The sequence below is a fragment of the Tachysurus fulvidraco genome, chromosome 19 (assembly GCF_022655615.1).
Source record: "Tachysurus fulvidraco isolate hzauxx_2018 chromosome 19, HZAU_PFXX_2.0, whole genome shotgun sequence".
NCBI lineage: Eukaryota > Metazoa > Chordata > Actinopteri > Siluriformes > Bagridae > Tachysurus > Tachysurus fulvidraco.
The window spans coordinates 19235305-19248415 of NC_062536.1; the positions used below are offsets into that span (position 1 = coordinate 19235305).

General features: G+C 38.6%; 3 long non-coding RNA genes and 1 gene segment (V, D, J or C); 2 read left to right on the forward strand and 2 right to left on the reverse strand.

Annotated features, from left to right (window-relative positions):
- Positions 1–9: 9 nt before the first annotated feature.
- On the forward strand, positions 10–2671 carry LOC125139632. Its single transcript, XR_007138688.1, has 2 exons — positions 10–1301; positions 2422–2671. It is a non-coding gene; the product is annotated as an uncharacterized LOC125139632 (long non-coding RNA).
- A 3677-nt stretch (positions 2672–6348) lies between these two features.
- On the reverse strand, positions 6349–7694 carry LOC125139572. Its single transcript, XR_007138608.1, has 2 exons — positions 7548–7694; positions 6349–6819 (listed from the first exon to the last, which is right to left on the reverse strand). It is a non-coding gene; the product is annotated as an uncharacterized LOC125139572 (long non-coding RNA).
- A 68-nt stretch (positions 7695–7762) lies between these two features.
- On the forward strand, positions 7763–8396 carry LOC113658682. The segment is given in 2 exon segments: positions 7763–7868; positions 7967–8396. Coding segments are annotated over 2 exon segments (420 nt in total).
- A 3338-nt stretch (positions 8397–11734) lies between these two features.
- On the reverse strand, positions 11735–13106 carry LOC125139573. The gene is made up of 2 exons (XR_007138611.1): positions 12953–13106; positions 11735–12202 (listed from the first exon to the last, which is right to left on the reverse strand). It is a non-coding gene; the product is annotated as an uncharacterized LOC125139573 (long non-coding RNA).
- Positions 13107–13111: the final 5 nt, after the last annotated feature.

Consider the following 13111-nt stretch of genomic DNA (forward strand, 5'->3'; position numbering starts at 1 on the left):
ATTATTATTATAACAGTGTTCCTAGTATTATTTATATAAACTTTATAATTCTTTAATACCCACATTAGGAATTTATACTGAACATTTCTTGTTTATTAACAAACTATTGGAAAATAAATAACTCCAACTAACATGTTTTAAACTAGTTTAAACCAGAGACTTATATAAAATCATGACAAAACAAACCTTTTTAAAATCTCTTCATTTATTTCAGATCTGCACTGATGACCTTGAGTTCTACAGCAGTTTGTTTGAAACATCACAATGATTCTTTATCTGTAACTAGATGACATTCATTAGAAACTCTGTAAGGCACTGGGTTGTATTTCTACATTATTATTAACATCAGTGATTTGTAGGTTTTTGACATGATTTCAGTGTGAAATGTAAAAAACTGGTTTTCTGTAGAGATTTCACAAAAACACTGTAACATCATCAGCACAGTCACCAACCTGAACACTACAAGAACCACACAGAAACTCTGACCAGTCCTGTCTGCTCCTGACCAGTCCCAAACTTCTCCTGCTCAAAGTATCTCCATTCTCACCCACTGACACATGAAGTTTAACCCTTCACACACACTCTTGAAGAAAGCTGACCAATATTACTGTCACCTACAGAATAACTGACCAATCCTGTCCACTTAAGCAGAACCTTTGAGAAACCCCACCACACCAACTCCTGCATAAAGTCTGATCAATCCCATCCTCTCTTGAAGAACATTTGACAAATTCATGACATTCATTTATTACAGAGGTTTGTAGGCATGATAGTCTGGTACCACAAATTCATCCCACATTTTGCAGAGCTTGCTGCCCCATTGTATCAGTTACATCGGTTTCAGGTGGGAATGGACAGAAAAATATCAGGAGAGTATGGAGAGGCCTGAAGGTAGCCCTACAGAAAGCCCCTGTTCTGGCCCAACCAGATCTGAGCCATCCTTTTCAAGTGCAAACTTATGCCAGTTCTACACACTCTAAAAAATGATTCATGGGGTTAGTTTGTAAAACTTAAAATAAACAATATTTTCAGCATAAAATAATTAAGTTTGTAATATGTACTCGTATTGGTGAGTTGATAACTCATTTTAATAAGTCTTTCAAAAGTAAAATAAAGGATACTGTCTTAACTTAATTATATATCAATTTTGAACACACACTTTTACATTCTCGTAACAACAGAAAAATATTAAGTTAGTGAAACTTGTATATCTAGTGAGCATCGGAATTTGCCTGTACGTGTTTTTTTGCCAGAGAAGGACTACTAGGAGCCGGAGAAACAGGAGAATCAAGGCTATATAGGTAAGTTAATATTTTTGCTTTGTTTTAATCTCAGCAGCTACCAACTGTATGCACAAAAAATTGTTGACTTAAGTAAAGTTGTCCGCAGATTCACAGATTCGATTTTCCCGAGTCAATAACTCCTGAGCTAAACGCTACACCTCTTTTCTCTCGTAGTAATGTAGTGAGGCGGCTACAACCGCGTTTTCCTCAAAATCAGCTTTCCTCCACGGTGGACAAAATACATATAAACCTAAATATGAAACAAAATGAATGCGGCAAACTTTACTTAAGTAAATCGTTGTTGTCACACACTAAACTGAAAAGACAGTTTGAGCTAAGCTAATTCATCGATTCTAAAGTTTATAGACGTTTAGCTAGCTAGTGTGTTCAAAATAGGCATTATGTTTTGTTTTACAGTGGCAGCTAAATGATGTTAATTGATATCGAACATGTTTAGTGTCGTCCGAATTTAAAGTTTACACTGGGTTGATTAAGACTCACACACACACACACACACACACACACACACACACACACACACACACACACACACACACACACACACACACACACACACACACACACACACACACAAATATGCATACATGCATATACATGCCTGCATACATACATACATACATACACACACACATATATGCATACATGCATATACATACCTGCATACATACATACATACGTACACACACACACACACACACACACACGTATACAGTATGTATACATACATATACATACCTACATACACACATACATATATACATAAACCTGTAACAAGTTAAATAGTTAACTAATAAGCAAGTTAATTTAAGCACAATACCTAACATGACAATGTGTGTGCACGCCATCTTTATCTGCTGTGACGTTTTCACAGTTGATCCATCTTGTAACCTTGTAAACCTTGAGCTTTTTGTAAATTTGCTATTACAACATTTGAGTTTTTATTTTTCTTTCATATACAATCTGCAGCATTATGTTTGATGGTTAGGCAGCTGACATTTCTTTAAGTTTGCAATTTTTCATGTGTAGTAAGTTTTAACTCCTAAGATTTAACTCATGTGCCTAATGTCCTGTTCCTTTCCTTGTCTTAAAACACTGACATTGATTTTGATCTACTTAGGATGATGAGGTGCCACAAATTTTGACCCAGCCAACGCTAGTATTATTATTGAGGGAACAGAAGTCCTGCAAGACCTGGATGTATCCAGTGCCTGTGCCCTGCTAGGGCTGGTATATGCTCTCAACCTCAGCTACCCAAAGGAACTAAAAAATACTTTTGAGGTGTTTCAGAAAATAATTCTTGAGCTGGATGGTCTGAAAGCTAGGCCGAAGGTAATGTCTTTAAACAATAAACTGTTGTATTCCTGAAATGTTACATGTAAAAGTTTTGTTGTGCATACGCATACAGAAGCTGTAATTTTGACAATTTTTTACATGAAGGTTACAGTGTTGTATTTGTTTGAGACTTTATGGCGGCTGTAGTTTATGTGATGAAGGTAAAATAAAAAAAAGTAAGAAAACTTTTAGTTTCAGCTAGGTGGACCCAATAAGCTGGCAATTGTGTCTGTTGTAGGAATTCATTTTCCACGTTCCCTGTGATTTATTGTTATTATTTTATTTTATTCTGATATGTACCTACCAGAAAAATACTTAATTCTTTACTTGACTTTACTTGAAAAAAATACTTTAGTCCTGGATAATTATCTTTTTGACAAAGCATTGTTTTGTCAAAGCACTCTTCTTGTACATAAGTTGACATTGGTTTTATAATAAACCAGTTTCATCATAAAACTGGAATTGCTGTGTTATTTCTCCTGACTGAAGTGAAATAAGTTACTTGTACTCAAAAAAATTAAGGTAACAATTTGCATGGACATATCTAAGTAGAATGGAATCAAAATAAAGAAGTTAGGATAGCTTAAATTATGTAATTTGACCACTTAATATCACCAAACCTTTGAAATTAAAATTAAGTTGTTTCAACTTAATTAAGCTCTTAGAGGTTAAGTCAAATCATGTTGGTTGTACTAAACACATTGGGTTAGTCTAACTATAATAGGTACATGAAATCTACTTAATAATGACTGAGTTGAAGCTACTTAAAAAGATGCATGCAAATTGTTACCTTAATTTTTTTAAGTTGAGCCAGCGTTTTATTTTTTAGAGTGCAATATGTCTGAGAGAAAATCTGTGAATTCTCTAAGAAAAACTGTGTAGGGCCCTGGGGGTCTGAACACGGTCGCTAGAGCAAGAAACATCAGGGATTTTTTCGAGTGCATGTGCAATAGTGTAACATTAACATTGGGGCAGTCGTGGCCTAATGGTGAGAGAGTCTGACTTGTAACCCGAAGGTTGTGGGTTCGAGTCTCGGGCCGGCCATGACTGAGGTGCCCTTGAGCAAGGCACCGAATCCCCCCAACTGCTCCTGGGTGCCGCAGCATAAACGGCTGCCCACTGCTCCTGGTGTGTGTTCACGGTGTGTGTGTGTGCACTTTGGATGGGTCAAATGCAGAGAACGAATTCTGAGTATGGGTCACTGTACTTAGCCGTATGTCAAAGCACTTCAAAAGAGTTGAATCTATGCTGTGTTCTCTGGGTAACAGTAAGGAAATCACTAAAGATAGTGACGACACCACCTCCACGACCAGTCTGACGAGGCTCGTGCTTATAGATATATCCTGATGGTGTAGACTCATTTAGACTGACTTATTCATTTGGTTTAATCCAAGTTTCGGTAAGGCAGAGTGCAGAATATGCCATTCTTACTGACTTTAAAACCAACATTCCTTTCCATTCATCTCTCAAAAACCGTCCTCCACCATTTCTCTCAAAGTCAGTGACCCTGTGGTCAGCAACCGGCTGTATTCCTTATAAGGTATACTTCCTTTCAAAAAGCTCAAGCTTGCAATGTCATCTTACTAAGTCCTTCCTCACGTGTGTTGTACCTACTCCTACTAAAGGTCCCATTCTTACAACAATATGTCTCTGTTCTTCCCATGATACAGAAGTTGCTTAACAAAACTGATGTGTTAAACCATGCTATGTCAGAAGAAGTCCATGTGCTACATGAATACAGATCATCTGTAGATGGCCAGTACTTTAATGAAAACTCTCTTCTTACAAGCGATGAGTTCACAGTTGTTCTTGGACTTTACATTGATGATTTCCAAATCGTAAGCTGAAACACAAAATGTGTGCTGTATACTGAGTCATTACCAACATACCTGCAAAATGTAGGTCAACCCTCAACTCAATCCAGATTTCTCTACTATGCAATACCTCCACTGTCAAAATCTCTGGTTATGCAACAGTTCTCTTATCTGTGATCTAAAGCTTTTGGGCCAAAACAGAGTTTTCCTGGAGAAACTAGGTAAAAACTGTTAGAGGTACAGTATTATTTGTTGCTGCTGATAATCTGAGTGCTCAATTTCTTGCAGGATTCCTGGAGAGCTTTACGGTTAAAAAGTTCTGCAGATTCTGTTTGGCAAGCAGCGGTGATACTCAGCAGCATGAGGTATATTCTGGTTTCTTTCAATTCAGAGATAAATACTCCAATGATAGGCAGGTGCAGGGAGTGAGAAAGGACCCAGAATTTAGGCAAAATTATAGTGCGAAAGGTTCATGTCCTTTAACTGGGAATCTCAATCACTTTCATGTGGTCACTTGCTATCCCCCTGACATCATGCATGATGTGTTGGAAGTCATTGCTCTAATTGAGTCTTAAAGCATCGACCCTGTGTCTTGAAGCCCTGATAAGGAAATGTATTTTACTCTGGATGTTGTAAGAAATTACAGATAACTGCACCCAAATTCCACTCCAAGATACACATCTAAAAGAGCTCATTCCTAAAAAGGTTTGAGTATCAAAAGGTAATATGTTTAGGACTCTAACCGTATAAAATTCATTCAATCGTTAGTATGGGAGCGGCAGCAGGACATCAAGGATTGCCATGAACAAAGGGTCTACATGACCGAGATTACCATTTAAAGTGACCATTTGGTTGAGAACAATTGTAACAATACCAAGCCAAGGTGTACGTAACTATGACTAACATCTAGACATCTGGCTAGATAACAAGGTGCAGCCTAGCCATTTGGGAGACACTCAGTTCTTACGGTCAATACATATTCAAAACAGAACCTCATTTAAATTACCAAATGCGAAAACAGTATAAAATGATTGAGATTGATTTGCTCGGGGTTCGTACTGACTCCGGTGAACTCAAAGTAATTCATCTATTTTGTCACTGCTGCTATACTGGAATAAACTTCTTGTTCTTCATTAAGATCTTCACCATCATCGTCTTATTTTTACACACATTTTTTTTATTTTTTACATTGAAGAGCCAGCCAGGAGGGATACAAAAAAAAGTGATCATGTGTTGAAGTTACAGACTTACCATCATGGGAGTTGTTTTCGTTGCAGATCAAGTTTAAAAAGTGTCTAGATTCACATGAATCTTTACCACCAGGGTGCAGTGTGACAAGCACTTAAAGCAGGTGGGGAGGATGCTCTGACTGAGGGAGAGGTTGAAGACGTTTTTTTATCCTTAGAAACATGTTAAGCCACAACTGACTGATGATTAGACTGATGATTGGACTATTAAATGACTTTTAAATACAGTAAGTGATAAAAATATGACTTCATTTTGAAATGAAATACTATTTAAAGAGGGGAAAAACTGATATAATGATGGTGCAGTTGAACAAGTTAAATAGCTTTCTACTTTTAAAACAAGTTTTTAACTAACAAATATCAAAGAAAATTAATAGAAATATATGAATGAAGCTTGATGACTGATTCTGTCAGTGTTAGTGTTAAGTCAGAATGAGGTAGATGGAGAGAGCAGTGAGGTGGAAGTGAGATTTACATGAACAGGACTGAAGAGTTTCATTTCTCCCAGAATAGAGCAGAAAGTTCACCAGATGTTCAACTTCCTTCAGTCAAACTCACTGAAGCACAACACACAGCACTGAATCTACAGCTAATCCCACTCTCTCATCACACTGATCATCACTATTAACTGGAATAAAAGAACAAACAACGTCCAAAACTCAGCTTTATTTCAGCAAAAACTACAGGAAGAGCAACAGGACAGTGAACAGAGTAAAGACAGAAATGTCAGCATTGTGTAGAACTGAAACTCTATTTAGGATGGATGATAAGCAGCTCTATGTTAAACTCTATCTTGGATCCACTAGCCTTCACACTGACTCTTTCTGAACGTGACTGGATGATTGGCGTTGTTATGGGAGACCTTACAGCTAAACTCCTGCCCCTTTTCCCAGAGGTCTTTGCTGAGGGTCAGGGTGCTGCTGCGGCTGTAACGACCGTTCTTCTCTTCTTCAGCGCTGGTCAGAACGCCGTTCTTCACCTCTGAGCCGTCCACTGTCCAGCTCACCAGCGCCCCCTGTGGAGAGTAGCCAGACAGCAGGCAGAGCAGCGATGATGATCCTTCAGACGTCTGAAGAAGGGACGGAGGGAGCAGAGACACGGAGGGATTCACCACAGGACCAGCTGTAGAGGAGAAACACACACACACACAAACACACACACACACACAAACACACACACACACACACAAACACACACACACACACACACACACACACACAGTTAGAAAGGATTCTGAAATATTTCTGTAACTTTGTGGAACTGACTGATCTTACAGAGTAATAAAGTCTAATAAAGTCTGACTTCATGACTGAGTTTCATTGAGTACTTTATTATTGGACCTCAGTTTCAGTGCAGAGACAAAACAAACATGTTCCACACTGTCATTTATCTGGAAAAATCATTTCTCATAACAAGTCTTATTACTTTATAGTTCAAACCTTCAGCATATTTAACTGCAGCAAATCCAAATGGAGCTGATTACAGAAATATTCATTGTTTAACACAAACACACACAGCAGCTTTCATCTGGATTTGACATCAGCACAAAGTCACTATATTTATTAAATGTTTATTATAGAGTAACTGCAGAGTTATTGCATGTTGAATATATAGCAAGTGTGTCATTATTACATATTTAACATCAATTATTGTGTATTTGTTGAATGTTGAAGAACATTTATATGGGATCTGTTCTGATACTGAAATGTTTTCCTCAACACAGCATAATAATACATAATAACATCAATGATGTCATTCTAAACATAAATCATCTAGTTTAAGTTTATTTCTTCATGGAATTAGTAATGAACTAAACTGGTTTAGTTTTAAAAAGAAGAAAACACACTTACTGTTCACAATGAGTTTGGAGCCTCCACCAAAAGTGCGCCACAGTGATACATTCTAATGAAACCATCGTACAAAAACCTCCATCACACTCTAGTGCACACACACACACACACACACACACACACACACACACACACACACACACACACACACACACACACACACACTTTGCATTGGTGGCCCATGCTTCAGTGCTCTGTGAGTGTTTATAGCCCTGTGACTTTAACACTTCATGACTGAGAGCTGCTGCTCAGCAACTTCACCCACAGCAACCATGACTTTGATCAGCGTCTTCATCTGCACACTGGCCCTCTGGACTCAAGGTGAGAGTTTAACATCAACTCACAGCCTCACACACTTCATTTCATACTAATTCTACACCACTTTAGAGCACAGAAACACAATCTATGTTTCTCTTCAGGATCCAGAGGTCAGGTGACTGTGACTCAGACTCCTTCAGTGCAAACTGTTGCTCCAGGAAACACAGTCACCATCAACTGTAAAACCAGTAGCAGTGTGCATGGTGGTAGCTATCTCGCCTGGTACCTGCAGAAACCTGGAGAAGCTCCTAAACTCCTGATCTACTTGGCTACTAGCAGACAGTCAGGGATTCCAGATCGTTTCAGTGGCAGTGGGTCTAATACTGACTTCACTCTGACCATCAGAGAAGTCCAGACTGAAGATAAAGGAGATTACTACTGTCAGAGTTTCCATGTGATCAGTAGTAACTGGGTGTTCACACAGTGTTAGAGCGTCGTACAAAAACCTCGGTCAGTGAGACTGCACAGAGAAACACTGCTGCAGCTGGGAGTGACTGCAGGTGCTGAGGGGGAGGATGTGATACAGCACAATGACACACACTGTGGACCAGAGAAAACACACCACACTAACTCACTAATGTACACACACACACACACACACACAAACACACACACACACACACACACACGCACACAGACACACACACAAGTACAAATTATTCCTCATTATTATTATTATAACAGTGTTCCTAGTGTTATTAATATAAATTTTATAATTCTTTAATTAATACCCACATTAGGACTTTATTAACTGAACATCTCTTGTTTATTAACAAACTATTAGACAATAATTAACTACATATAACATTTTTTAAAAGCAGTATAAACCAGAGAATTATATAAAGTCATGACAAAACAAATATATTTATTTATTTCAGATCTGCACTGATGACCTTGAGTTCTACAGCAGTTTGTGTGAAACGTCACAATGATTCTTTATCTGTAACTAGATGACATTCATTAGAAACTCTGTAAGGCACTGGGTTGTATTTCTACATTATTAGTAACATCAGTGATTTGTAGGTTTTTGACATGATTTCAGTGTGAAATGTAAAAAACTGGTTTTCTGTAGAGATTTCACAAAAACACTGTAACATCATCAGCACAGTCACCAACCTGAACACTACAAGAACCACACAGAAACTCTGACCAGTCCTGTCTGCTCCTGACCAGTCCCCAGAGGTGGGAAGTAACGGAGTAAAAATACTTTGTTACTGTACTTAAGTAAATTTTTCTGGTATCAGTACTTTACTCCACTATTCATTTTTCGGACAACTTTTTACTTTTACTCGTTACATTTTTACACAAATATCTGTACTTTTTACTTCTTACATTTTCAAAACAGACTCGTTACATTTAGTATTATTTCTTCTCATTGAGCTGTTTCCAGCCTATCATCCTATCATTGTGTGGCTTTTTCCCCATGTGACTGGTGTACTGTATTATTTACTGGCTATCAGACATAGACTAAGGATAGCGGAGCTAACAATGAGCAGCGCCTACAAAAGGAATGGCTAATGTTCATTCAGAGGGAGTCACCGATGTTAAAATAACTAACAACGAGGACATTACTAAACACACATGGCCATATATGAGGGAGATGTTTCAAATAATTGGCGTCAAAAAGGATTCCTGGCGAATGCGTTGCGAATTGTGTCACCCAGGGGGGGTTCTAGCCCTTTATTAGGGTGGCTTCAGCCCCCTGTCTGTAATCTCAGCCAGCCTAAAACTATAAGGATCATTTTTACTTCATAAATAAACAATAAAAATTACGTTAAAATACAGGACATGTCGTCGATGGGAAAGAAAATTATTAACAGTTTGATCCAAGAGCGATTTTTTTTTTTACTTTGCTTTTACACGCGTGTGTTGTAGTCTTTCAAAAGTGCGTCTTCAGCTGTCTGCTTTATTAGAACAGAAAAGCACAGGTACGCACAGCGTGCACGCGCAGTCAGAGCTGGAGGCGTTTATCTATAACGTTAATCGGCGGAAAGACGCAAAGACGGCAACCAAAAGCAGTGAAATTTCACTATTCTTATTACAATAGTTGTCATATAATATATAATATAGAACTCTTCTTGTTTTAAATTCTCACTGAGGGCTAAAAACCCCCTAAAGATGAAACCCTAGAACTGCCCCTGGTGTCAACCCAAAAAACACGAAGTGCTTAATTTAATTAACATTAATTTTGTCATTTGTAAAACATCACAATAATTTGAGTTGTTTTCGAGGACAGAGCTGGAATCTCCCTACAGTTTGGGATATGGCCTTGGTGATACACTTGGTATACATTATATTTCCAAAAGTATTGGGTCACCTGACCTTTCCTGCTATATGTGGTTGTTTTCTGATCTCATCCCTACTGAACACCTTTGGGATGAATGTGAACGCTGACTCCACCCTACCTCACCTACATCAGTGCCTGCCTTTTGTAACACTCTTGTGGTTGATGAACACAGATATCCATCAGCACACTCCAAAATTATATATTCATATACATATTCACACACACACACACACACACACACACACACACACACACACACACACACACACACACACACACACACATATATAAATGAAACATGACGTCCAGTTACCAGCATGACACTAAACAGGTAGTAGTAACGGCAACTTTTTACTTAAGTACATGTCAGAGCCCAAACTTCTTTACTTTAACTTGAGTAAAAGAGTGTAGTCACTACTTTTACTTGAGTCTTTTAAAAAATGAGTATCTGTACTTCTACTTGAGTAAAGGATGTGTGTACTTTTGCCACCTCTGGTTGAGGTGATAATCAAAAATAGAACTTTATCTGGTTGTAATGGTGCTCTGTGAGATGCAGAGATCAGAGGTGACGCGGTGTGACAAGGCAGGACCCAGGAGGCTGGTGGGGTGCAGCATGATCAGGGAGCGACGTCTTTGTTCGAATCCTATATATGTGAGGTGAACAATCCTTTACCTCCTCTGAAGTGCTGCACCACATGTACTTCACTCTCTGCCGCTCTGTTTGGCTGCCGTAGTTTTTACGTGTTTAGGCAGCTCCACCATGCAGCTCTGCACTCCTCGGCTTTCCACAGCATTGAGGGAGATGAAATTGTGCTGTCTTTTCAGTATCAGGGCAGCGCAGGGCAGTGTGTGTAACTTGGGGGAGTCACATGAGAATTAAATACTTTGAAACACAAGATCAGCTAATTAAACACATGAAACACACACACACACACAAACACACACACACACACACACACACACACACACACACACACACACACACACACACACACACACACACACACACACACACACAGAGCTTAAATTGATCTTTGCACTGACTTTTACATATTAAATTGCTTGAGTTTAAACTTAAACAAGAGGCAGTTTTCTATGCTAAATGGTTATGTAGGAAAGCTCTATATCGGGGAAAATTTTAGTTATATAAAGTTTCATAATACACAATTTATTAATGAAAAGTTCAGTGATTTCATGTAAATCTGAAGTTATATGTATTTCATGAACACCATGTTTGTAGCCTGTAATCCATCTGCACATGAAAGGAAAATCTGGTTCAGATAAATAGAATATAAACCAACTATTAAATCACGATCAGGTAGAATTTAATGACTGATTCTGTCAGTGTTAGTGTTAAGTCAGAATGAGGTAGATGGAGAGAGCAGTGAGGTGGAAGTGAGATTTACATGAACAGGACTGAAGAGTTTCATTTCTCCCAGAATAGAGCAGAAAGTTCACCAGATGTTCAACTTCCTTCAGTCAAACTCACTGAAGCACAACACACAGCACTGAATCTACAGCTAATCCCACTCTCTCATCACACTGATCATCACTATTAACTGGAATAAAAGAACAAACAACGTCCAAAACTCAGCTTTATTTCAGCAAAAACTACAGGAAGAGCAACAGGACAGTGAACAGAGTAAAGACAGAAATGTCAGCATTGTGTAGAACTGAAACTCTATTTAGGATGGATGATAAGCAGCTCTATGTTAAACTCTATCTTGGATCCACTAGCCTTCACACTGACTCTTTCTGAACGTGACTGGATGATTGGCGTCGTTATGGGAGACCTTACAGCTGAACTCCTCCCCCTTTTCCCAGAGGTCTTTGCTGAGGGTCAGGGTGCTGCTGCGGCTGTAACGGCCGTACTTCTCTTCTTCAGCGCTGGTCAGAACCCCGTTCTTCACCTCGGAGCCGTCCACTGTCCAGCTCACCAGAGCCCCCTGTGGAGAGTAGCCAGACAGCAGGCAGAGCAGCGATGACGATCCTTCAGACGTCTGCAGAAGGGACGGAGGGAGCAGAGACACGGAGGGAGCTGTGGGACCAGCTGGAGAGGAGAAACACACACACACACACACACACACACACACACACACACACACACACACACACACACACACACACACACACACACACACACACACACACACACACACACACACACAGAGTTAGAAAGGATTCTGAAATATTTCTGTAACTTTGTGGAACTGACTGATCTTACAGAGTAATAAAGTCTAATAAAGTCTGACTTCATGACTGAGTTTCATTGAGTACTTTATTATTGGACCTCAGTTTCAGTGCAGAGACAAAACAAACATGTTCCACACTGTCATTTATCTGGAAAAATCATTTCTCATAACAAGTCTTATTACTTTATAGTTCAAACCTTCAGCATATTTAACTGCAGCAAATCCAAATGGAGCTGATTACAGAAATATTCATTGTTTAACACAAACACACACAGCAGCTTTCATCTGGATTTGACATCAGCACAAAGTCACTATATTTATTAAATGTTTATTATAGAGTAACTGCAGAGTTATTGCATGTTGAATATATAGCAAGTGTGTCATTATTACATATTTAACATCAATTATTGTGTATTTGTTGAATGTTGAAGAACATTTATATGGGATCTGTTCTGATACTGAAATGTTTTCCTCAACACAGCATAATAATACACAATAACATCAATGATGTCATTCTAAACATAAATCATCTAGTTTAAGTTTATTTCTTCATGGAATTAGTAATGAACTAAACTGGTTTAGTTTTACAAAGAAGAAAACACACTTACTGTTCACAATGAGTTTGGAGCCTCCACCAAAAGTGTACCACAGTGATACATTCTAATGAAACCATCGTACAAAAACCTCCATCACACTCTAGTGCACACACACACACACACACACACACACACACACACACACACACACACACACACACACACACACAC